Source organism: Oncorhynchus nerka, linkage group LG8 (genome assembly GCF_034236695.1).
Source record: "Oncorhynchus nerka isolate Pitt River linkage group LG8, Oner_Uvic_2.0, whole genome shotgun sequence".
NCBI lineage: Eukaryota > Metazoa > Chordata > Actinopteri > Salmoniformes > Salmonidae > Oncorhynchus > Oncorhynchus nerka.
In genome coordinates this window covers 49,255,723-49,282,846 of record NC_088403.1, presented here as the reverse complement: position 1 = coordinate 49,282,846, position 27,124 = coordinate 49,255,723, and the positions used below count along the sequence as shown (strand labels likewise).

The following is a 27,124-nucleotide window of genomic DNA, read 5'->3' as shown; positions in this document are numbered from 1 at the left end:
AAAGCATCGACGCGTCACTCACTCAGCGTGAGGGAGGATTTCATCACAGCATCAGTTTCGGGATTTCTCAATTCAATGACAAATACAGCTACACTCTTCCAACTTTCTCCCATCATATAAGCCACTGTGCTTCTGCTTCTGCATTGCTTGCTCTTTGGGGTTTTACACTGTGTATTTTTAAAGCGACTGCTGATGTACAATGGGCTTCATTTACATTTGATTGATATCACACTGACTATATGTCTTTAAGGAATCCCTCTGTGAAAATAAAAAGGGAGGTATCACTCACACGACTCAGTTATTTGTTGATGGATTTATTCTCTCAACACCTACACTCTGGATTGATTCTCATCATAGATTAGCAGGTACACGAGGCCTCGCTTGACATGCCCATTGGTTCGTCTGTGAGCATGTTACACTTATAATCTCTAGTTCGGAACAGACCAGATAACAGGCTTAAGCTGTTCAGCAGGTCCTCTACAAAGTACGTTTCTCCTTCCGGGTTGTTAAAAAGGACTTGGCGATCTTACCAAGGAAGAGTCTCTGCATGGATGGAGGTGTGATGTGAATGATACTCAATGAGTGAGTGTGTGTGGTGATATCAATTAATCATTCATGCAGAAGAATAAGGTTCCATAAGACAGCATGTGAAATTTAAAAAAACAAATAAATAAAAATACGTGTTGCACAAAACATTTCCTTAACACACAAAACTCTAAATATATATTTCACCAACATTTGTACATACTATAGATACACCTGCATAACCTATTTACACATAGCAATGCAGGTTGATAACAATAGAGTCACAACAATCTAGCTCACACTAGCAGCATATAGCCCTTGATAGGCATACTGCATCCCAAATGGCACTCTGTTCCCTACATAGTGCACTACTTTTGACCAGAGCCCTATGGGCCCTGGACAAAAGTAACACACTATACATGTAGTGAATAGGGAGCGATTTGGGACACAACTACCTGTATGTCAATGCCCTAAAGTCCCTGCCCAGAGGTCTGGCCTTTTATGGCACAGGTAGTGCACTCATTTCACAGAGGTTCACAGCTTCAAGTACCTCTTTGTCCCCTAAATAATTACATGATCAACCGGGTTGATCAGTCAGATAAAGACTGTGGTGCTGCCTGCGCATCTCTTCGGGCACTGCCACCAATGTCCTATTTGGTCGGGGAGTGAGGTTTAGGAGTCCAGCCTCTCCTCGTTTCCTGCATGGGGCTTTCTGATAACCTCTGACATTTGACCTAAGACCCCAAGCCTTGGGTTGCAAGGGGTACCTGAGAACAGTTCTTAGTATCTGCCTACACACGCAGGCGCGCACCCCCCCCCCCACACACACGCACGCACGCAATCCAGAACAATACAGGAGTCAGTGAGTCGATAAGTCCTGACAGTTCCAGGACAAACAAAAGAAAAGGCGTCTCCATAGTCCACATACTCTCAGTCTGTATCCAACTCGTTAAGGTTGTCCATCGACTGTGGAGCTCCAACTCCTGACACTCTTCAGCAGTACAGTTAGGGTCCACCTTAAGATAGCTTACTTTGAGGGCCGGTCAATGACACTGAAGTCACTTGGCTCCCAGGTCATACCAGGTCAGGTTGTTGCTGTATCTGTCTGTACAGTCGTAATCACTACTGGGTCAGTGTGTAGTCTCTCAGTGATCAGGCTGCATCATGGGAAGAGTATAGTCTTTCTCTAGGCTGATCTTACATTCCACCTCCTCCTCATCCGGGACATAGAGATTGCCTATGGAGCTCTGGAATACAGAGAGAAAAAGTTGGAGTGGCTTAGTGTGTGGTTAGGTCTGAGAATGTGTGTGTGGGTTGTGGGTGTGTCTGAGAATGTGTGTGTGGGGTGTGGGTGTGTCTGAGAATGTGTGGGTGTGGGTAAGGATGATGACCAGTGCCAACATCTAATTCCTTGTTGGTTCAACGTAATATCATTGAAATGACATGGAAACAACGTTGATTCAACCAGTATGTGCCTGGTGGGAAGTATTGTAAGAGGAAGTTTAGTATCTACTGCATACACTGATGTTAACAGTAAGTGAAGTTCAACATCAGCACCTTGCTGTGAGACCACTACTAATAGTGAAAGAGACCAGAGGATGTTGCTGTTCTAACCTTCAGTCCCTTATTGCTGTTCAGCATGTCCTTGAAAACCAGTGAGGGATGTGGAATCGTGGGGAAAACCTTCTCTCTGTGCCTGGAAAATAACCACAAAAGAATTAGCCCCAAATTTAAACCCTGATCACCAAAATTGGCAATTCATTAAGCGAAAACACATTTGCTAGATATCTTCTGTCTATTAAGACATTCAATTAATTCTAAACCCCAACACACACACACACATATAGAACGCAGACAAACAGATATAGTGTATGCTTACTTACTTCATAAAACAACAAATTAAAAGGATGAGGAATAAGAAGACTACAGCTGGAATGACGACAGCAAACACAGTCTTCAACCAATCATCCACACCTGAAAACAATACAAGCAAAAATATCAGTGACCCGGTCTAATTCTAATCTTGACAAGTCTGTTACATTTAGCCAACATTCAATACACAAGTCTGTTACAACGACATATACTATTATAGAGACTATAGACTACTGGCATATTATATATGTTTTATTCTATTTGTCTTCTATTTTATTCGAAGGGGAAAGTTTCAACTATTTCAATGGTAACACAATTACAGTACATCACTGTGTTCTGAAAGAGGGAGAGAATGTAAAGAAAGAGGAGAAAGTACCATAGATTTCCTCTTCGCTCCAGTCGCTGCCTCCCTCCCCACACCATTTCGTATAGACTGCTTTAAGCTTGACTCTGTACTGGCATGTCTCGTCATATGAAACCATCACATGTTTCAATTGTATTTCTTTACTCTGGAAGAAACATAAACAGAACCATGAGTGGAACTCAAGTAGTGGTACACTCGTAGGAAAAAAAGGTGCTATCTAGAACCTAAAAGGGTTATTCGGCTGTCCCCATAGGAGAACCCTTTGAAGAACCCTTTTTGGTAACCAGGTAGAACCCTTTCCACAGATGGTTCTGCATGGATACCAAAAGGAGTTCTACCTGGAACCAAAAATGGTTCTCCTATGGGGACAGCCATAGAACCCTTTTGGAACGTTTTTTTCTTCTAATTGTGTACTATTTGACTGACACACACAGACACACAAACAAACAGCAGATGTCCAATGCCCACTCATCCTAACACATTCAGTAGGTCTGTAAAAACAGTGTAAACATTGTCCAGTGACTAAAGCTCTATTTTTTTTATTGGTGTAATTCACATAAGTGGCCTGTCTCATGTTGACAATAGCAGAACGCCCAACCCTTCATCTGACCCATTTTCTGTCTGCAGCCATCTAAACTTAGGCCTCATTATCTGTTTAGAAATCATCAAAATGTATTTTATATCAGTGAGACCAACGTGTATAACAACGGCGCGACCGTGTGACGTCGGCGCAACCCATAATTAACTAGTTTAAATGAAATATGAAACAATAGAAAACACTCTTCTGGGAAGCATAAAAACGGACAAAAAAAGGCACTTGCCAGGTTGTCAATGTCAATATGAATTTGTTATGTACTAGTTTCACCTGGATAAATAAAGGGAGACGTAAATGTAAATAAAAATATACACACATCCACGAGCAGTTGACACTTGCTGTAGTTAAAGATGTAATTCCAGCAGTGGACAGCGCCTATGTCCGGAGGGTCCCAGCTCAGGATGAGCTTCCTTCCTGTCTCTGTTATCTTCACCTTAGGGGCCGGGGCCTTGACTGAAGAGAATCAGACATACAGTATAACATTAGATAAATGAGAGTATTGGTAATGTCAACAATATTTGCATACTTGAGAGTTTAGTAGTATCATGGAATTAGTCATTGGTTGTTCAATTGGAATGTACCCCCATAGGCTGGTGAGATGGTTGAAACTGCAAGAATTTGAATTGTTGCAAAAAAAAAATCTATATTTATATATTTTTTGCAACAAATAAAAATTCTTGCAGTTAATGATAATGGGACTGAGGTAGGGGAGAGAGAAAAACATGAGCCCCATTCTGCATGGAGAGCTCTGAGCGGTACGCTCTGATCTATTCAGTTGTGGGGGTTGGTAGTCAGACACGCTATGCTGTACAATAAACAGTTTACTTTGAGTTAAGTCAGGTCACTCTCTCTCTCGGTCCCTCTCCCCTCTCCCATAGAGTGTGTTTCAAGTTTGGGGAAGTTCATTTTCACCATTAAAATTCTCCCTTATAATAAAGCATTCCATGCATCTATCATCGCATTTGCAGACTTATGCAAGATTGCCTACTATTCCTAAGGTGATTAGTTGATTGGATAGTCACAATTTAGGCTAATAATATAATTGAATCACTGTTCACAAAAAAAGACTGCAGTGTTCAGTGCATGGCTGAGGGTGTAGAGTAGGCCTAGGCTACAGGATATGTTTAATGCAATTCTACTATACTTGATGTATTTAATTGGACAACAATGACAGGGTAGTGTAGGCTACTGCTGACTCTGACAAACAGATCAATAAAAACCACCTTGTCTGCAACCATCTAATCTGGCCTATGAACAGGGGAGACACAAATTGTACATTATGAAGTCCATCTAACCTGAAGGAGGGAATTATTGTCCAAAAATAAAGTTTCAGGTGGCACTGACTCAATGATAAAGGGTGAACATGTGCACAGCGCACTCAATGGGGATATGGCTGATGCTCTCAGCTGGTGCCAATAAGTTTGTTTACTCTTCGCTCAAATTGCGAATTTTGCTAATTAAAAGACAGATTAGAGTCTTTTCATTGTCTTCTCTTTACAGCAACAGGCATTTACTTTCTAAACTATGCCATCAGAGAGCCAGCTGTGCCATCAGAGACTCTGGGTTCGCGCCCAGGCTCTGTCGTAACCGGCTGCGACCGGGAGGTCCATGGGAGGTCCATGGGGTGACGCACAATTGGCCTAGCGTCGTCCGGGTTAGGGAGGGCTTGGTCGGTAGGGATGTCCTTGTCTCATTGCGCACCAGCGACTCCTGTGGCGGGCCGGGCGCAGTGCGCGCTAGCCAAGGTTGCCAGGTGCACAGTGTTTCCTCCGACACATTGGTGCGGCTGGCTTCCGGGTTGGATGCGCGCTGTGTTAAGAAGCAGTGCGGCTAGGTTGGGTTGTGTATTGGAGGACGCATGACTTTCAACCTTCGTCTCTCCCGAGCCCCGTACGGGAGTTGTAGCGATGAGACAAGATAGTAGCTACTACAACAATTGGACACCATGAAATTGGGGAGAAAAAGGGCTAAAAAATAATAATAATAAAAAATAAATAAAAAATTGTTTGAATGTTTTTCAGATCATACCATGAGGATATCGTAAACATCTGTTTTTAACTGTTAAAAAATGTGCTATGGAGTTATTCTTACCATGCTTTCTAGGAAGCACCAGGAAGTTATTCCGTACAGATAAGCCATCGAGAGTCCCATTGACCTTGAAGTAGACGTCATATTGAAGGAAGGATCCTCTCAGGTGACATCCTGTCCTCTGACCATCTCTGTACTGGTACTCACTGCATGCTGCTATGTGGGAGGGACCAAGGTACCTGAAACATAAGGGATGAGAGGGATGACAATCTGTCACTGCTCAGCTAAACAGACACACATATCAGATTTTTTTTAACAGCTGTAACTGGCAATCTAGAGCAAAAAATTGCCTTATATGATAACAAATCAAGTAAAAAACATAATATATATGTTATTATTATTTATTTTTTACATAGTGGCACAGCCAGTACACAAGGTGCCATATATCGCCTCTCTTCCATTATTTTGGGAGAGCCCTGATTCATTTTAAAATAGTTCTCACCCATAGTAGAGCTGGAGGTCTGAGGGCTGATTGGCTGGGAGCCAGCTGCAGTTCATGGCCTTAGAGGAGTAGAGGGAACACTGGAAGTTCTTCACCAACTCTGTTATAAGAGAGAGAGAGAGATAGAGGAAGAGAGATAAAAAAAACATTGCCTTGAGTCTAGACCACAAAAACAGTATCTGACAAAGACTCATGCAGATCTAAATATTGTCCTGATAAAAAAGCAGGTTGGTATTTATTGAGATGACGCATGTACTGGAGGCAGCTCTGCAGAGTGGTCACTAGCTGGCACAGCCACAAAGTCATCAAATTAGATTTTAACCATAACCACACTGCTAACCCTAATGCCTAACCCTACCCTTAATTTAAGACCAAAAAGCACATTTTCGTTTTCAGCTGGCCCACCTAGCGGGAAACCGCTCAGTTTTGCCTCCAGGGCAAGACTCATGACAATAAAAGCCAATCTGCAATAAAACATGTTAACATGAAGAAACTTTTCTATTCTCTATGGTAACACTTCACTGGGAATTGTGTTCAGCTTTAAGGTCATTGTTTTTATTTGCTGTATGCGTAAAAGCCTTTGTTCAATACTTTGGATAGGCATATATAAAGTACAAATAAAAACAAGGCCATTTTAAACATGAAAAATGATATTAATTTCAGCACAATGTTTGTATTACAGTAGACACATTGGATAAAGTTCAGGAGTTCACAAGTCCCAATTCATATTGGGGCAAATTTTAACTTCCACTTTAGTTAAAATTTTCACTTAGGGTGCGTTTGTAAATTCACTCTAGGCTTTCTACATCGATTTCAGAGTACTCTCGCCTGAGTATTACAGAGCACACAACACAAAGAACACAAAGAATAACAACAAAAAATATCTAGTTAACAGAAGAAAGGAAGACAAAATAAGGACAGAAGAAAAAGGAAAAGAAAAAGGACAACAAAGTGAAACCTCTAAAGAAACAAGAGACCATAATACAAGAAACAGCTGTTATAGAGAGATAGAACAACAACAACGCAGCCACTGCCAGCTAGCCTACTTCAGCAGTACTGTATCATTTGAATTATTTTAGTCAATAAGATTCCTGCTACGTAAGCTTAACTTTCTGAACATTCGAGACGTGTAGTCCATTTGTCATTCCAATCTCCTTTGCATTAGCGTAGCCTCTTCTGTAGCCTGTCAACTATGTGTCTGTCTATCCCTGTTCTCTCCTCTCTGCACAGACCATACAAACGCTCCACACCGCGTGGCCGCGGCCGCTCTAATCTGGTGGTCCCAGCGCGCACGACCCACGTGGAGTTCCAAGTAGCCTCTGGAACTGCCGATCTGCGGCCAACAAGGCAGAGTTCATCTCAGCCTATGCCTCCCTCCAGTCCCTCGACTTCTTGGCACTGACGGAAACATGGATCACCACAGATAACACTGCTACTCCTACTGCTCTCTCTTCGTCCGCCCACGTGTTCTCGCACACCCCGAAGCTTTGGTCAGCGGGGTGGTGGCACCGGGATCCTCATCTCTCCCAAGTGGTCATTCTCTCTTTCTCCCCTTACCCATCTGTCTATCGCCTCCTTTGAATTCCATGCTGTCACAGTTACCAGCCCTTTCAAGCTTAACATCCTTATCATTTATCGCCCTCCAGGTTCCCTCGGAGAGTTCATCAATGAGCTTGATGCCTTGATAAGCTCCTTTCCTGAGGACGGCTCACCTCTCACAGCACTTTAACCTCCCACGTCTACCTTTGACTCATTCCTCTCTGCCTCCTTCTTTCCACTCCTCTCCTCTTTTGACCTCACCCTCTCACCTTCCCCCTCTACTCACAAGGCAGGCAATACGCTCGACCTCATCTTTACTAGATGCTGTTCTTCCACTAACCTCACTGCAACTCCTCCAAGTAACCACTACCTTGTATCCTTTTCCCTCTTGATTCGGATGGTATCGCGCCGTCCCAATCTTCGCTCTCTCTCCCCGCTACTCTCTCCTCTTCCATCCTATCATCTCTTCCCTCTGCTCAAACCTTCTCCAACCTATCTCCTGATTCTGCCTCCTCAACCTCCTCTCCTCCCTTTCTGCATCCCTTGATTCTCTATGTCCCCTATCCTCCAGGCCGGCTCGGTCCTCCCCTCCTGCTCCGTGGCTCGACGACTCATTGCGAGCTCACAGAACAGGGCTCGGGCAGCCGAGCGGAAATGGAGGAAACCCGCCTCCCTGCGGACCTGGCATCCTTTCACTCCCTCCTCTCTACATTTTCCTCTTCTGTCTCTGCTGCTAAAGCCACTTTCTACCACTCTAAAGTCCAAGCATCTGCCTCTAACCCTAGGAAGCTCTTTGCCACCTTCTCCTCCTCCTGAATCCTCCTCCCCTCCCCCTCCTCCCTCTCTGCAGATGACTTCGTCAACCATTTTGCGACATCCGATCCTCGTTTGCTAAGTCAAAACACCGCTGGTTCTGCTCACACTGCCCTACCCTGTGCTCTGACCTCTTTTCCCCCTCTCTCCAGATGAAATCTCGCGTCTTGTGACGGCCGGCCGCCCAACAACCTGCCCGCTTGACCCTATTCCCTCCTCTCTTCTCCAGACCATTTCCGGAGACCTTCTCCCTTACCTCACCTCGCTCATCAACTCATCCCTGACCGCTGGCTACGTCCCTTCTGTCTTCAAGAGAGCGAGAGTTGCACCCCTTCTGAAAAAACCTACACTCGATCCCTCCGATGTCAACAACTACAGACCAGTATCCCTTCTTTCTTTTTCTCCAAAACTCTTGAACGTGGTCCAAATATCTCTCTCAGAATGACCTTCTTGATCCAAATCAGTCAGGTTTCAAGACTAGTCATTCAACTGAGTTTGCTCTTCTCTGTATCACGGAGGCCCTCCGCACTGCTAAAGCTAACTCTCTCCTCTGCTCTCATCCTTCTAGACCTTAGTGAACCATCAGATCCTTCCACCCTCTCCGAGTTGGGCATCCCCGGCGCGGCCCACGCTTGGATTGCGTCCTACCTGACAGGTCGCTCCTACCAGGTGGCGTGGCGAGAATCTGTCTCCTCACCACGCGCTCTCACCACTGGCGTCCCCAGGGCTCTGTTCTAGGCCCTCTCCTATTGAGAATACACCAGTCACTTGGCTCTGTCATAACCTCACATGGTCTCTCCTATCATTGCTATGCAGACGACACACAATTAATCTTCCTTTCCCCTTCTGATGACCAATCGCATCTCTGCATGTCTGGCAGACATATCAGTGTGGATGACGGATCACCACCTCAAGCTGAACCTCGGCAAGACGGAGCTGCTCTTCCTCCCGGGAAGGACTGTTTCCATGATCTCGCCATCACGGTTGACAACTCCATTGTGTCCTCCTCCCAGAGCGCTAAGAACCTTGGCGTGATCCTGGACAACACCCTGTCGTTTCAATAAATTTGTAGGTTCATGTTTGACCCTGCCTCACACAGGAAGCGGCGCAGGTCCTAATCCAGGCACTTGTTCCCCGTCTGATTACTGCAACTCGCTGTTGGCTGGGCTCCCTGCCTGTGCCATTAAACCCCTACAACTCATCCAGAACGCCGCAGCCCGTCTGGTGTTCAAAAGTTCTCTTTCTCCACTGGCTTCCAGTTGAAATTCGCATTACAAGACCATGGTGCTTGCGTTCACGGAGCTGTGAGGGGAACGGCACCTCAGTACCTCCAGGCTCTGATCAGGCCCTACACCCAAACAAGGGCTCTGCGTTCATCCACCTCTGGCCTGCTCGCCTCCCTACCACTGAGGAAGTAGGCTGCTCTGGCCCCCAATGGTGGAACAAATCCGGAGACACCTGAAACCCCACCTCTTTCAGGAATCTAGGATAGGATAAAGTAATCCTTCTCACCCCCTTAAAAGATTTAGATGCACTATTGTAAAGTGGCTGTTCCACTGGATGTCTTAAGGTGAACGCACCAATTTGTAAGTCGCTCTGGATAAGAGCGTCTGCTAAATGACATAAATGTAAATGTAACACCTGTTGAATATGATCGGTGTCAGTAAATGTCGGCAAAATAACGTAATTAAATTGTTGCCAGTAGCACAGTTACAGTCACCAACGCTCTGGATAACATGAAAACAGAATAACCGCATCTTCTAGGGCAAGTAAAATGGTCGGAGTGAGGCGTTCTCTCATTTGTGTCTGGAAGTAGCTAGTAACCTAGTCAGAACACTTGGATCAACCCTACTCCTCGGCCAGAGCGTCCAGTGTGCGCTCTGAACGCTCCGAGAGCGAAACGCTCTGAATTTACAAACGCCCAGAGTCAACGCACCCTTAGTCATGCATTGAGATCAATGGGAGACTAAGTGAAAATTCGAAGTTAGAGTTGGAAGTTAGGATTCACCTCACAGTAATTGTTACCTACCTGTGGGTTTAGGTTTAGAGATGCTGACAGGTTTGCTTATGGTTCTGCCTGTACAGTCTTTGGGGTTTGTTATCACGGTGTAATTCACTGCATCGTTCGTAGTGACATTATACTCTTTATACAAGCTGAATGTTGACATTACTATGGGCTTCTCCTGTGAAAAAAAACGGAATCACTGTCATTTCACATTCTACAAAGTATTAGTGTTAGGTTTTTACTATGATATGTATTATTATTGAATAATATCACTTTGTAACAGATGATTTTATAATAGTTTATGATTGCTTTATATGCATAAATAGGCTACGTTTTGCAATTAATTCTGTGCATAAAAAACTGTTTTGTATTATAAATCAATTCCAAATGTACTTTTGTTTCATTTTTCCTTTTCATGGGCCTGAGTGCACTCGACTCACCTCTCCGATCGTTGTAGTGATCATGTAGTTCACCTTGCATGATGCATCTAAATCATTTGGTGCGTTCCACGACAGCTTTATACGGAATTCAGACTCCCACGTCAATGACAGGTTGAGCGGCTCAGGGAGAGCTGAAGAGGTGACAAGAGACGAGCAGTGTAAACTACTCTGTATGGCAATGTGATGACCAACTGCTATATATGCTATAATATATATATATATCATCTTTGCTATGCCTGATCCACACATCTGTTTGGTGTAGGCCCTAGTTACAATTTCTGAACAATATGACTCACCGGGGCAAAGTAACAAGGCCACACAAGACTACATCAATAATAATCATAGTCAATCAATGTCAAATGAATACACGTTTTCATGTAAGCAGAAGTTACAAGGGAATCCAACATGTATTTTAAACAGATTATTTTCTCATTATCTAAACTTCTCATTCTGACGTCGGTTTCGGGAAATGGACAGGAAATCCTAGCTTTCCTAAAGTCTTGCCAACTGAAAATGACTAAACAACTGGTGTCATACGACCATTAAAGGTAATGTAAAGTAAATACAATAGCAGTACCTTTCTCAGCTGCAACCTCTAGTGCGACCAAATGAATAAAGTATCGTAGAACCAAGAGAAAATCCAAATGTTTCAAAATCATGTTATCTGGTGCGTAATTTCTGGCGGACTGCGCCTCCTCAAAATCGCCCGGAATCCCAAAGGTAAAACAAGAATTGTCGAGCAGTTGTCTCCCAAACAGAGCGAACAAATAGAAGTGCCTCACGTCCAGATCAATATAAACAAAAGCAAACACCGGATTTACACCCGCGAGCGAGTTATCAATACATTCATACCGTCTATGATTCCATTTCGTGTGACAGCGAGGGATCTGTCGCGCATCGGATTGGCAAATAGGGCGGAGTTTGTATGGAGCAATAGCTCAAAGCTACGACAGTACAGAATAGGATATTCTGTACCATTTTGACAGTGTCAGTCATTCGTTTTCCTCATTGGATAACATCACCTATAATACACCTCCTCCTGCTTATGAGTATTGTGTAGGCTTGAACGTCACAATAATAAAGTGAATAATAACTAAATGGATAAAGTTAATACAACCAACTTTTTCGCAAAACCTTTTTTTTATTGAAAAAATGGCTTAACAAAGATATGTTGAACAAGCATCTGTACTTAGATACAGTGTAATTACAATGGCAAATCAAAATCAGACACAATCAGAGAAATAAGACTATTCTCAAACCAACGCAAACATTGGTCCAGAAACAGCACAAATATAAATATGTAGCTACACGCACGCACGCACGCACCTTTCTTCTTTTACAGCAAAACATTATATACATCTGCATATTATTATCATCTATCTGCTAATTTCAGTGTAGCACTTGTGAAATACTGTACAATCAGCATGTGTTGGAGTTGTATTATTACTTGAAATAGGACAGGAGACTTTTCTGAGGAGAGATGTAAGGACTAGCAGATCAATAGGTCCAGCCAGCTGATAGATCCCTCAAATTCAAATCTGAACCTCAGTCAGTTCCACTGCTTTCTTTTATTCCATTATTCCCCTCTAATCAGGGACTGATTTAGACCAGGGATACCAGGTGGGTGCAATGAATGATCAGGTAGAACAGAAAACTAGTAGTACTCCGGACCTTGTAAGGTAAGATTTGAATACCCCTGTGATAGAGACATCAATCAAAATCAACAGCCTGGTCCCACAATAATAGGTCTTTTGACCAATCAGATAAGAATTACACTGCCTGAGTTGGCAAGGCAGCACCAACAGATCTGGGACCAGGCTAATCAATCATCATTGACTTAATGTCAAAGAACACACCCCATGTCAGAACATAAAGTTCAACATCTTAAGAAACTGTCTGAGCATTGGGTTATTACAGAGTGACTGACAATTTGACATCAGAGTATACTGCATTAAACCTTACTGTACATCTTTCTTATAGACGAATACAGACAACCGATGGGTTACTGTTGGTTTGTTCCTAAAACATCAGCAATATAAGCCACCTTAGACCATTGCAGAATAGACTCCCAGCACTTAAATGTAATGCATTTGCTCTCTGAAGCAACCATTTGATGCAGTGTGCAAGGCAAACAACAGCTTTGCATTGATTATGGACAAAAGGCAGCCATTACCTGGGTCGTGTTCAGCAGGGCACTCCGTAGCAAAATGGTTTGCAACGTAACACAATAATCTGTGTTTTTATTGGACAAATTCAGGTAGTAGTTCCGCCCTGTTTCAAAACGTTCCACCCCTACTGAACACACCCAGATGATCCACATACCGTACATGACTTATCTCTTTAGAAGGTAGGTAGGCTAATATCTGCAGTGGTAAAGTGTTAACACCATAGAAACCGTTTCTATTTGAATGGTCAACACTGCCTTTGATTGAAGAGATTAAGTCAATCTGCATAGAGCTTTGAGTTGCAACAGTCCAGAATTTAAACAAATGAAACATTACAAAATAACATCTCCCCCTCGCCATTAAAGAATACAAGTAATTCAAGAATCTGGTCGTTCAAGAGAAAAAAGTGCAATGTCACTTAATACATGACTCAACAGCAAGACCTGACATTTGATCAATTTCGTAATATCGGTAGTACATAATACATTCTCCAAAAACTGCTAGCACACAGATGGGCCAAGATATCAGAATATCTCGGCCGTCGTAGCAGACATCTTGGTGAGCTCAGTTATGTAACACTATTCAGGAAGTTTGAGAAGGCAAATGGGAATAGCAAGGCCAATATGCCAAGTCATACTGACCAGTGCTCATCCCAAAGTACATTATAAACAGGTTTCCAGTTTGTGGTGTGGAGCGAGGGAGTCGACAAGTCCAGTTTGGATCCAACTAGCAGAGGGTGTGTGTGTGTGTGTGTGGGGGTAGCTCTACTCTGTGTTACAGTCACTTTAGCCCAGGTCTGTAGACGTCCCACTGATGGCACGGAATACGTGTAAGGAGTTCTGGAGCAGTGAACGCATCATATCCTCCTGGAAGATCTAGGGTGACAGAGTCAGATACAACAACACACATCATTACCATCATTGGTCAACCAGTCATGTGATAGCAATACATGTGTCGCAGGGATACACGCATATAAGTGAGTTTTTGAAAAGAAATGACAAATCCATCAAAATGGAGCCCAGGGTGTCTTGCCAGAACAGCATGGGGACACAGACCTTCGTTCAAATACATTGAGCGTTTGCTAAAGCCACCTGGAGTGATTGGAGGTTTGATGCGGACACACCCAGACAGACACACAGTTGCCACATACACTGAGTCTACAAAACATTAAGAACACCGTCCTAATATTGAGTTGCACCCCCTTTTCCCCAACATGGTATCGAAAGCGTTCCACAGGGATGCTGGTACATGTTGACTTCAATGCTTCCCACAGTTCTGTCAAGTTGGCTGGATGTTCTTTGGGTGATGGACCATTCTTGATACACACATGAGACTGTTGAGCGTCAAAAACCCAGCAGCATTGCAGTTCTTGACACAAACCGGTGCACCTGGCACCTACTACCATACCCAGTTCAAAGGCACGTAAATCTTTTGTCTTGCCCACTCACCCTGTGAATGACACACATACCACAATCCATGTCTCAATTGTCTCAAGGCTTAAAATCCTTCTTTAACCTGTCGCCTCTCCTTCATCTACACTGATGGAAGTGGATTTAACAAGAGACATCAATAAGGGATCATAGCTTTCACCTGGATTCACCTGGTCAGTCATGGAAAGAGCAGGTGTTCCTAATGTTTTGTACACCCAGTGAATATCGACCCACAAACCGCTTTACTCACTGACTGAATAAAGGGAGGTTAAGGAGGTGATGACCAGTGTATGTTCCAAGTAGAAATGAAAATGCAACATAACTCCACAGGGGGTATCACATTACCTGGCATTTCTTAAATCTAAGGCGCAGTAAGGGGCAGCATAGACAGAAGAAAGGGACAAGTTAGTGCTATGGACAGGAAAGTAAAGAAAACATTAAGACACAAAAACACTTTTAATTTGCTACCAAAATACAGTCAGGAGAAAGAGATGTGAGAGAAAAATAGATTCAGGTCATGAGATATGACCTTGGTCAAAGAGGACCATTATTGCGGCAGGTAGTCTAGCGGTTAAAAGCGGTGGGCCTGTAACCGACAAGTTGCAGGTTCCAATCCCTGAACAGTTTAGGTTACAAAACTCTGTCAATGTTCCCTTGAGCAAGGCACTTAACCCTAATTTCTCCTGTAAATTGCTCTGGATATGAGTATCTGCTAAGTGACAAAGGGTTTTCTGGTGTTTTCTTGAGAGAAAGAGAGGGATGAGAGCCTAGGAGTGTGGTCAGGAATATTATGAGCCAGAGCCCAAAATAAAGAATTTCTGTTTGTCATCTTGTGTGCATCTGTATGTGTTTGTAAGGCTGACAGGGGCTATGATTATGGGGAGCCCCCCATGTCACCTGTTCATGGATGTCTGGCAGCTCCTCCCCCTCCCCCATGTCACCTGTTCATGGATGTCGGGCAGCTCCTCCCCCATGTCACCTGTTCATGGATGTCTGGCAGCTCCTCCCCCTCCCTCCATGTCACCTGTTCATGGATGTCGGGCAGCTCCTCCCCCTCCCCCATGTCACCTGTTCATGGATGTCTGGCAGCTCCTCCCCCTCCCCCATGTCACCTGTTCATGGATGTCTGGCAGCTCCTCCCCCTCCCCCATGTCACCTGTTCATGGATGTCTGGCAGCTCCTCCCCTCCCCCATGTCACCTGTTCATGGATGTCTGGCAGCTCCTCCCCTCCCCCATGTCACCTGTTCATGGATGTCTGGCAGCTCCTCCCCTCCCCCATGTCACCTGTTCATGGATGTCTGACAGCTCCTCCCCTCCCCATGTCACCTGTTCATGGATGATGTCCGACAGCTCCTCCCCTCCCCCAATGTCACCTGTTCATGGATGATGTCTGACAGCTTCTCCCTTCCCTCCATGTCACCTGTTCATGGATGATGTCTGACAGCTTCTCCCTTCCCTCCATGTCACCTGTTCATGGATGATGTCCGACAGATCCTCCCTCCCCCCATGTCACCTGTTCATGGATGATGTTGACAGCTCCTCTCCCTCCCCCATGTCACCTGTTCATGGATGATGTCTGACAGCTTCTCCCTTCCCCCATGTCACCTGTTCATGGATGATATCTGACAGATCCTCTCTCTCCCCCATGTCACCTGTTCATGGATATCTTACAGCTCCTCTCCCTCCCCCCGTCACCTGTTCATGGATATCTTACAGCTCCTCTCCCTCCCCCACGTCACCTGTTCATGGATATCTTACAGCTCCTCTCCCTCCCCCACGTCACCTGTTCATGGATATCTTACAGCTCCTCTCCCTCCCCCACGTCACCTGTTCATGGATATCTTACAGCTCCTCTCCCCCCCCCACGTCATCTGTTCATGGATATCTTACAGCTCCTCTCCCCCCCCGTCATCTGTTCATGGATATCTTACAGCTCCTCTCCCTCCCCCACGTCACCTGTTCATGGATATCTTACAGCTCCTCTCCCTCCCCCATGTTACCTGTTCCCACAGATCCTCCCCTCCCCCATGTCACCTGTTCATGGATGATGTCCGACAGCTCCTCCCCTCCCCCATGTCACCTGTTCATGGATATCTTACAGCTCCTCTCCCTCCCCCACGTCACCTGTTCATGGATATCTTACAGCTCCTCTCCCTCCCCCACGTCACCTGTTCATGGATATCTTACAGCTCCTCTCCCTCCCCCACGTCATCTGTTCATGGATATCTTACAGCTCCTCTCCCCCCCACGTCATCTGTTCATGGATATCTTACAGCTCCTCTCCCTCCCCCACGTCACCTGTTCATGGATATCTTACAGCTCCTCTCCCTCCCCCATGTTACCTGTTCATGGATGATGTCCGACAGATCCTCCCCTACCCCCATGTCACCTGTTCATGGATGATGTCCGACAGCTCCTCCCCTCCCCCATGTCACCTGTTCATGGATATCTTACAGCTCCTCTCCCTCCCCCACGTCACCTGTTCATGGATATCTTACAGCTCCTCTCCCTCCCCCACGTCATCTGTTCATGGATATCTTACAGCTCCTCTCCCTCCCCACGTCACCTGTTCATGGATATCTTACAGCTCCTCTCCCTCCCCCCCACGTCACCTGTTCATGGATATCTTACAGCTCCTCTCCCTCCCCCACGTCACCTGTTCATGGATATCTTACAGCTCCTCTCCCTCCCCCCATGTTACCTGTTCATGGATGATGTCAGATCCTCCTCCCCCATGTCACCTGTTCATGGATGATGTCCGACAGCTCCTCCCTCCCCCATGTCACCTGTTCATGGATATCTTACAGCTCCTCTCCCTCCCCCCACGTCACCTGTTCATGGATATCTTACAGCTCCTCTCCCTCCCCCTCACCTGTTCATGGATATCTTACAGCTCCTCCTCTCCCCCACGTCACCTGTTCATGGATATCTTACAGCTCCTCTCCCTCCCCCACGTCACCTGTTCATGGATATCTTACAGCTCCTCTCCCTCCCCCCACGTCACCTGTTCATGGATATCTTACAGCTCCTCTCCCTCCCCCCATGTCACCTGTTCATGGATGATGTCTGACAGCTCCTTCACCATGTCTTTGAAGTTGCCCTTCAGGCCCTCGTGGTACTCAAACTGGTCTTCCTTGATCAGACGCTCGTTGATGTCCAGCGCCATGCTGCAGGCTTCCACAAACCTCCTGCATAGACAGTACAGACAAATAGATACACACACACACACACACACCAACAGTTACATGGGGACAGAGGGTGGTGTTCAGCAAGTCATACTTCATCAAATATCAATACTAGTTATCCATTAAGGGGATAACATATTCAATGATTTGCTCCACAACTTGAGTGTGAGCTTTGCGGAGTAGCTGATATCTTGGCAAGGTAGTGCGTTGTCGGTTGGGTAGTCTACACATACCTGAATATCTCCTTGAGCTCCATGGCTTTCTTATTGTTGGACTGGGACTTGCTGGTTTTGGAGTCGTCCAGAAAGGCTCTGGCGTACGCCATCGGACCAGCGTTAACCTGTGGCACACAAGACAAGGGAAGGAGTAACAATCTTTAAGAGGAATGAATATCTTGGGTATTCAGTTTCACCCTCAGGTAGTGCTGGGTGACCACTATGCTGCCAATGGCATCTAGATCAACTCGTAGCACAACGATAACATCATTGGATACCCTCCTGTAGGTTTTAACCCGACCCTGTTCCTGGAGAGCTACCCTCCTGTAGGTTTTAACCCCAACCCTGTTCCTGGAGAGCTACCCTCCTGTAGGTTTTAACCCTGTTCCTGGAGAGCTACCCTCCTGTAGGTTTTAACCCCGACCCTGTTCCTGGAGAGCTACCCTCCTGTAGGTTTTAACCCCGACCCTGTTCCTGGAGAGCTACCCTCCTGTAGGTTTTAACCCCGACCCTGTTCCTGGAGAGCTACCCTCCTGTAGGTTTTAACCCCGACCCTGTTCCTGGAGAGCTACCCTCCTGTAGGTTTTAACCCCGACCCTGTTCCTGGAGAGCTACCCTCCTGTAGGTTTTAACCCCGACCCTGTTCCTGGAGAGCTACCCTCCTGTAGGTTTTAACCCCGACCCTGTTCCTGGAGAGCTACCCTCCTGTAGGTTTTAACCCCGACACTGTTCCTGGAGAGCTACCCTCCTGTAGGTTTTCAATACAACACCGGTTGTATCTAACCTCATTCAACTTATCAACTATTAGAATCAAGTGTGCTAGCTTAGGATTGGAGAGAAAACCTGCAGGACGGCAGCTCTCCTGGACTAGCGTGACCAACATACACACAATGAACGGAGTAACGCAAGAGAGGACCAAATCCTAAAATCAACACTACAAGTTCTGGCATGAAAACATGAATACCTGCATGAATGCACAATGATCTCATAGCGGTTAGAAATAACATCTACGTGTACAGGGACACAGCCCTGCAGTTTTACTGTGGTGTCAAGCTGTAGTGTTAAGGTCTGATGCTAGTATGTGGTGTTCCCTGCATGCACTAGCTGCTTCCTGTTTGACCCCAGGGAGTGTACCGGCTGCCTTGGCAGCAGCTAATGGGGATCCTAATGAAATACTAAACGAACAGAATGATGTGGCTACAGTAAGGTCTCGTCTACCTGTACAGAGACACAGCCCTGCAGTTTGAGCTGCAGCTGGATCATGTCGACCTCCTGGGAGGAGCAGAGTTTGGTCAGCTCGGCGGTGCGCGCCCGCATCTCGTCGATGGCCACGTCCACAGGCTTCAGCTCTACCTGCTTCTCCCCCAACACCTCCACACGCTTCTTCACGTACGGAAACGTGTTGGCCGCTGGACAGGAGAAATACACATAATTCAGCATATTCACATCCTTTATAACATAACCTATTATCACACATGTTTAGATCATTTCTCTAGCCTGGGGGCCAGTCTGTTCCTGCTCTCTTGAGAACTTGGCTTGAAAATGACGGCAATGGCGTTGGCAAGAGCACAAACAGATTTATTTTTCGCAAAGGGCAGTGTGTTGGTCGCTGCCCAGGAGACTCACCACACACAGTCGGTTCTCATATAAACACAAGATAAAGTTAATTCATTATGATAACACTGGGTTATGTTTCCCATTAGTGTTTCCTTTATTCTCCTTGTATGGGAATGTGTTGGCAGCTCGGAGGGGAGTAAATAGCACAGTTCCAGGTATCTTCCTTATCCTGGAGTCATTTTTCACACAACTTCACCTTCTCCTGGTTTTCTGAGAAACTCTCACACTTTTAGGAAGCTAGAGTCTACTAACTGGCAGTCCTGGGTCAAAAGATAATTTTGTACCACAATTTTATAGCAACAACATTGAGTCAACATCACTAAACAAACAAACCACACATGATAATGCTTTTACTGCATATTGGTCTATTTGTAACATCCTGTGTGTCAGGTCTGTGGGTAGAAATGTTGACAGAAATTTGAGACAGGCGGGCCGGCTGTTGTTTAATGTCAGTTGTGACAGTGAGATAATCATGAAATGGCCAATGACAATGGTCAATCAAAATGTCTATATCATCATGTGATAAAACAATTGCAGTGGATATAAGCCATTTAAATGGTCCTATAGCGCTTCAGTTATTGTCACGTTCTGACCTTTATTTCCTTTGTTTTGTATTTATTTAGTATGTTCAGGGCGTGAGTTGAGTGGGCAGTCTATGTTTGTTTTTCTAGGTTTTGGGTATTTCTATGTTTCGGCCTAGTATGGTTCTCAATCAGAGGCAGGTGTCATTAGTTGTCTCTGATTGAGAATCATACTTAGGTAGCCTGGGTTGCACTGTTTGTTTGTGGGTGATTGTCTATGTTAGTGGCTTGTGTCAGCACAGGTCTCATTTGGTAGCTTCACGGTAGTCATTGGTTTATTGTTTTTGTTACTCTTTTGTATAGTGTTGCAGTGTTCTCTTTATTAAAATTCACTATGAACACATACCACGCCGCATTTTGGTCCTCTGATCCTTCTCGCCTCTCCTCTTCAGATGAAGAGGAGGAAGACCGTGACAGTTATCAAATGTATTTTAATGCTTGTACCATAAACAGAATTAGCCAGTGGTTAGCTGTAAACGTTCTCTGTCAATTATAAGGAATAATGTTTACTACTGTTAAAGGAAAAAGCCACTGAAAAACTATATTTTGGTATTTTATTCATTAGTCCTCTGTTGATACAGTCCCAAAATGTTTTGCATCACAGCAGTCAAGTTTTCAAGATATCGAGTCCAGGCCCTGTCGCAGCCGGCCGCGACCGGGAGACCCATGGGGAGGCACACAATTGGTCCAGCGTCGTCCGGGTTAGGGGAGGGTTTGGCCGGCAGGGATGTTCTTGTCCCATCGCACACTAGCAACTCCTGTGGCAGGCCGGGCGCAATACACGCTGACACAGTCGCCAGGTGCACTGTGTTTCCTCCGACATATTAGTTCGGCTTGCTTCCGCGTTAAGCGGGCATTGTGTCAAGAAGCAGTGCGGCTTGGCTGGGTTGTGTTTCGGAGGATGCACGGCTCTTGACCTTCGCCTCTCCTGAGTCCGTAAGGGAGTTGCAGCGATGGGACAAGACTGTAACTACCAATTGGATACCATGAAATTGGGAAGAAAAAGGGGTAAAAAAAAAAAGACTTTCAAGAAGCAAACAAAGTGTCACCGGCCACATCATGATGATGATGCAAAATGGACAAAAGAAACTATGGACTAATGAAAAAAATATCAAAAGATAGTTTTTGAGTGGAGTTTTCCTTTAAGGGTAATGTGGAACCGATGTCACCATAATTTCTTGTCTCTAGCCTAGTGCTTTACAAAGTCATGTTATGAAGTCAGTGGGTTTCTGAACTTGCAGTAATTCTCAAATAGTTTAGATGTTAGTGTAGCTCATCTAAGAAGAAATGAAACAAGCTGTGTGCACAGTTGATGAAGGTTTTAATTGAAAAGCTTATATACTTCTTTGTCTCCAGTGCAACACACAAACAGTGGTATTCTGTTTGTCTAAACAAGGTTGAAATATGGAGGTTTTAGTCATAGAGGTCGTAAAAATATTGTAACGCAAACAAACTGGTTGAAATAAGATTTTGTAGGTGTGTTAATAATAGTTTTAAATAGGTTACGTAACCCTGCACCTTAGAGGCTGCTGCCCCATATACATAGACAAATAACATTTTATTTAAAGAGGTTGTAAAGCTAACTAACTATTTGTAAGTTTTTTCTTTGTTGTAAAAGAGGTTAAGTAGTTTTTAAGCTAACTGGTTTTTAACTATGTTGATTGTAATGAAGTTGCAAAGCTAACTCATTCTTTAACATGGTTTTAAAGAGGTTGTGGAGCTAACTAACTTGTGAGTACGCTCCTCCTCTTGCATTGCTCCTCCACCCCACCATGTTTCTTCCCCGTCAGCGTGTATGGCGTTTCGAACACAAAGCGGTTGATGTTGTGGCACTTCTCAAAGTCCGTCTTCTTCTCTGGACAGTCCTTCTCGTCAAAGTAAGGCTTGACGAAGGTGACCTGGATGTAGGCGAACTTGGTGTCTAGGTCTTTGGGGTTGACCTGTAGGAGATTGGTATGGTTGGGCTTGTTAGATAGAACCGACAACTCCAATAAAGGAAGCAAACTATTTGTTTGTACTATTTACCCCTTTTAGGAACCTGTAGGTAGTGTCCCAAATGGCAGCCTAAACCCTATATAGTAGACTACTTTTGACCAGGGCCCATAGGACTCTGGTCAAAAGTAGTGTACTAAATAGGCAGCCTAAACCCTATATAGTAGACTACTTTTGACCAGGGCCCATAGGACTCTGGTCAAAAGTAGTGTACTAAATAGGGAATATGGTGCCATTTGGGACACAGTCATAGTTACTACCTTGTTGGAGTCTTGGATGATCTTGACGCTTTCCGTTCCAAACTTGTCCCCGTAGAGCCCTAGAAGGCGCTGAGAGATCTCTGATAGGCCAGTGAGTTTGGGCTCCTTGTACACATACTCCTTACCGTCCTCCTCCTCGAAGTAGCCCTGTCAACAACACAAAGTAGCCATTGGAGGCAGTGGGATGTTCATGATGGCTATGTTGCATTACTAAGCAAGGAAAACAACAACAGCTGCAGCCTACTCAGGAGGAAACTATTCAGTCATAATTCAACTCTCAAATGTGCAATAAATACAAATCAAATCAAATGTATTTATATAGCCCTTCTTACATCAGCTGATGTCACAAAGTGCTGTACAGAAACCCAGCCTAAAACCCCAAACAAGCAATGCATTATATAACAAATGTATAATGCTGTGACTGATATTTCCTGGAATATGTTGTAATATAGCTTTACAGCTGTGCTTTTCTCAAAATGTATAATATATACATTTAAAAAAATAATAATCTTTATTGCCTTTTTTTAATGTACTGTACAGCATCAGAAAACATTACAATTAAACATGAATTCATCATTTTCTAACATCCATCTATTTGAAACAAGGTTGTCCTTTTTGTGCTACTGTAAAGTAACTGAGACACTCATTGGGCCTTAGGACTCTCCAAACAACTCAAAATACAAAACATCACATATAGACTCAGATACACATCATCCCTTATATATCTGAAGAGAGAAGTGAAACTAAGCCTTATAGGTTTTTTTTCTCTTCTCGCCATTTAAGCCCTGCCACAACCATCCTCCTCAGAGGCCACTAGCCTCTAAGGGATTAGTGTAATTCCACCTCCATCTAATCTCCATCTGTCAGGTAGGGAAGTTACCAAGAGAGAACACCACATTTTAGGGTTCACAGGCACTGGATATGGACTGATATCAGATATGGTTAAAAGATGACCACAGATACCTCGATGATGCTACCAACAACATGACAGACCAGCACAATTGTTGTTATTTCTTCAGTAATTGATAGAAAGAGTTTATTTTATCCCCCCACAAAATAGAAGAGAGACAGGAAGATAACGCCTAGAAATATACAACAAAAATGCATGGTCTCTTTTTACTGTGACGAGTTCCCCAAGTAAAGGGCACTCCATCCCTGACTTAAATGTAAATGTAAGAACCATTGGTTGAGCCATCATACTAAACAATTATTATTTTATAATCCGATATCCATACTGGCATACCAGTTAATGCCCAATCCATTGTTTACTTAGAAGTGGTATGATAGTGTGGATGTCGGAAAGGAGCAAACGACTACAGTTCATCAGTGTCTCTCTGTCTGAACCAGAATAAGTGTGTTTCACAGCTATAAAAAGAGAATGGAAGGAAAACACAAGGTGAACTTGTGTCTTTCATCTTTTGTTCACATGCCGACCCACCTGCCCGTAGAAGGCCACTCTGAAGTAGGTCCCCAGTAGTCTCCGGCCTGTATGCATCACCTCCAGGATCTTATTGTAGGCTCTGTGCAGCGTGTCATACAGACGGCTCAGTTTCTGAAGGAAACATACACAAAACTGGGTATTAGTGTGTGTGTGTTTGTATGTGTTTGGGTGTATTTACTCATTAGTGTGCCCGTCATTGTTGAGTGAGTGTATGTATGTGTGTGCGTGTATGGTTGAAAAGTTACCAGTAATCTACTTAAGTTACTGGAATCTTCTGTAATTAACATAAAATATATATTGTAACTTTGGTCATTTATACCTGAATAACTTTTAAAACATTTATTCATATATCGTTTTTATTTATTTTTTATATCTGTGTCCATATTGTCCATGAGTTTCTAGTAGATAGACAATATGGTTCAAGAGAAAATAGCCTTAATCAACAATGGCATTATTTTAAATTAACTCTGCAACTATTGAGTTTTCTTCACAACTGCCACCAGTTTGGCGCTGAAACATTGACAACAAATACATTTGGACATATTAAATAAATACATAAGGATTTAAGAAAAATTGAAATATATTTCCCTGATATTAAACACCAAAGGTATTCACTAAGTTGATGGTTTATATTTAGGATAATATTTTACAGCTTTGTCATTCTATTTTTATTATTTAATATACACTGAATAATAATATAAACAACATATAAAGTGTTGGTCCCATATTGTCACGTTCTGACCTTAGTTCTTTTATTAGGTCTTTGTTTTAGTATGGTCAGGGCGTGAGTTGGGTGGGTTGTCTATGTTCCTTTTTCTATGTTTTGGGATTTCTGTGTTTGGCCTAGTATGGTTCTCAATCATATGTACAAAATCCTTATTTCTCAAATGTTGTGCTCAAATTTGATTACATCCCTGTTAGTGAGCATTTCTCATTTGTTTTGAGGGAGAGTGCAATTGGCATGCTGACTGCAGGAATGTCCACCAGAGCTGTTGCCAGATAATTTCTCCAACGTCGTTTTAGACAATTTGGACGTATGTCCAACCGGCCTCACAACCACAGACCCCGCCCGTGTATGGCGTCGTGTGGGCGAGTGGTTTGCTGATGTCAACATTGTGAACAGAGTGCCCCATAGTGGTGGTGGGGTTATGGTATGGGCAGGCATAAGCTACGGACAATGAACACAATTGCATTTTAGCGATGGCAATTTGAATGCACAAAAATACCTCGACGAGATCCTGAGGCACATTTTTTGAAGGTATCTGTGACCAACATATACATATTTGCAGGGGTGGAAAAAGTACCCAATTGTCATACTTGAGTAAAACTGAGATACCTTAATATAAAATGACTTAAGTAAAAGTGAGTCACCCAGCAAAATACTATTTGAGTAAAAGTTTTAAAGTATTTGGTTTTAAATATACTTAAGTATCAAAAGTAAAAGTATAAATTATTTCAAATTCCTTATATTAAGCAAACCAGACGGCAACATTTTCTTGTTTTTTAAATTTACGGATAGCCAGAGGCACACTTCAATACTCAGACATCATTTACAAATGAAGTATGTGTGTTAAGTGAGTCTGCCAGATCAGAGGCAGTAGGATGACCAGGGATGTACTCTTCCTAAGTGTGCGAATTAGACCATTTTCCTGTCCTGCTAAGCATTCAAAATGTAACGAGTACTTTTGGGTGACAGGGAAAATGTATGGAGTAAAAAGTACATAATTGTCTTTAGGAATGTAGTGAAGTAAAAGTAGTCAAAAATATAAATAGTAAAGTTACCCTAAAAAACTACTTAAATAGTACTTTCATGCATTTTCACTTAAGTACTTTGCACCATTGCATATTTGTATTCCCAGTCATGTGAAATCCATAGATTAGGGCCTGATGAATTTATTTTGATTTACTGATTTCCTAATAGCATGTTGCTTTTATATTTTTGTTCAGTATATTTAAGGACAAAGAGATGGCTAGAGATTATCAGAATTTAATTTTTTTTATTTAACCTTTATTTTACTAGGCAAGTCAGTTAAGAACAAATTCTTATTTACAATGACGGCCTAGGAACAGTGGTTTAACTGCCTTATTCAGGGGCAGAACGACAGATTTTTATCTTGTCAGCTCAGGGATTCGATCTAGCAAACCTTTCAGTTACTGGCCCAACACTAACCACTAGGCTACCTGAAGTACCCAAAACGGTCAATAAATGTCTTAAAATAGACTACATAAAATCCTTGAAAGATACCAACATTTGTGTAGTTTACTGGTAAACTTTGAAAGTTTACAGCAATGTTCCATCAAATTCTTTACAGCACTGAGCAAATGTCAGGTCTGCTGAGTGCAAACTTGAATGTCGTGTTTACTGTGAACACTGAGGCTGTACCCACGTTTTATGCTCGTAGGAACCAATCACTCCCCTATTACTGACTGCAAATGATCTCTAGCAGGGCTAATAACTCACCAACTAGCAAAGGACATGAACAAAATGTGCACACGTGTCTACATGCAGCTCTTGCTTTGATCTCAAAACAAGCACATCTACTCAGGATCACTGCTGTAAACAGAGTCCAGTTCAAAGTAAATGGCACAGATCCATATATGGCAACGATCTATTTGAATATAGGCCTTCTGCAGCTCTGAATGGTTATGGCGCACCGGTCTGTGTAGAGTACGGGCTTAGTCATGCCAATAGAATCCTACTTTGATGTGTTTTGCCTACAACAAAAGTTTGTTTTGTTATGTTGCATTGAAAGTGGCTAATATCACATTGATTAGATCACAATTGCCACAGGAAAGGGAAACATTGATAGTGTTAACTTACAGGGAAAACTCCTCTCCCTGGGCTGATATTTCTTCTGCACTCTGTGCAGCAATCCCGGGGAGCTGCGCTGTCCGCGCAATCACGCAGCTTAGAGGAAACATTGGTTTCCAGTAATGTACCCTCCCTTTGCAACCCTGTGTGTGTGTGTGTGTGTGTGTATGAGTGCGTATGAGTGTGTGTGTGATATTTTCGGGAACTACTACACTGCATGACATGTACAGTAAATCAGCAGGAGGCTTATGTACCACCCTATTAAAACAAATGATGTCTCACTCCTCAGAGCGAGAGAGAGAACAGAAATCGGCCAAAGGAATGTGCCACTGGCAACAGACACAACACAGAGTCAGAATTCCAAATGGCACCCTATTCCCTATTTAGTGCACTACTTTTGACCAGGGCCTTTCGAGACTTTGGTCAAAAGTAGTGCAATACTTTTTTAAAAAGCCAGAGCCAAAGAGAAGACCGTCCTAGCATGAGAAGATGGCGAGTGGAACATGATTAGGGTAAACTTCTCATGGACAGTATTTTAGTTTGAGGACTTATTCCATAAACTGACTGGCTGAGCTTATTTATGCTGTATAAACCCAAGGGACAGAGTAGTGGAAAGCTTTACAGAGACAAACAGGAAGTAGTCAATATTGTCTGTGCCCTTCAATGTAATTGTCTCAATCTGACAATAGAATCCTTATTGTGGGATTCACAAAGTAGCCCTTTTCCCACGGACAACTGCATT

General features: G+C 43.7%; 2 protein-coding genes across 9 annotated transcripts in view; both read right to left on the bottom strand.

Annotated features, from left to right (window-relative positions):
* Nucleotides 1-298: 298 nt before the first annotated feature.
* LOC115133505 (interleukin-13 receptor subunit alpha-1-like) lies at nt 299-11,430 on the bottom strand. The gene is made up of 10 exons (XM_029666773.2): nt 11,261-11,430; nt 10,684-10,814; nt 10,268-10,421; nt 5,887-5,986; nt 5,448-5,623; nt 3,673-3,809; nt 2,774-2,906; nt 2,409-2,499; nt 2,140-2,221; nt 299-1,772 (listed from the first exon to the last, which is right to left on the bottom strand). The coding sequence occupies exons 1-10, from the start codon at nt 11,340-11,342 to the stop codon at nt 1,671-1,673; spliced, it is 1,188 nt and encodes a 395-aa protein (XP_029522633.1). The 5' UTR covers nt 11,343-11,430; the 3' UTR covers nt 299-1,670.
* Nucleotides 11,431-11,804: 374 nt separating this feature from the next.
* Nucleotides 11,805-27,124, bottom strand: part of dock11 (dedicator of cytokinesis 11) — a 106,597-nt gene continuing 91,277 nt past the window's right edge. For all 8 annotated transcript variants that reach the window (XM_065021874.1, XM_065021875.1, XM_065021876.1 and 5 more), the window contains 7 exons: nt 23,568-23,681; nt 22,130-22,276; nt 21,607-21,817; nt 18,898-19,088; nt 17,698-17,804; nt 17,329-17,467; nt 11,805-13,723 (listed from right to left, as the gene is read on the bottom strand). In XM_065021874.1, coding sequence (XP_064877946.1) covers nt 13,634-13,723; nt 17,329-17,467; nt 17,698-17,804; nt 18,898-19,088; nt 21,607-21,817; nt 22,130-22,276; nt 23,568-23,681 — 999 coding nt within the window. In that variant the 3' untranslated portion in view covers nt 11,805-13,633. The remainder of the gene's footprint in view (nt 13,724-17,328; nt 17,468-17,697; nt 17,805-18,897; nt 19,089-21,606; nt 21,818-22,129; nt 22,277-23,567; nt 23,682-27,124) is intronic.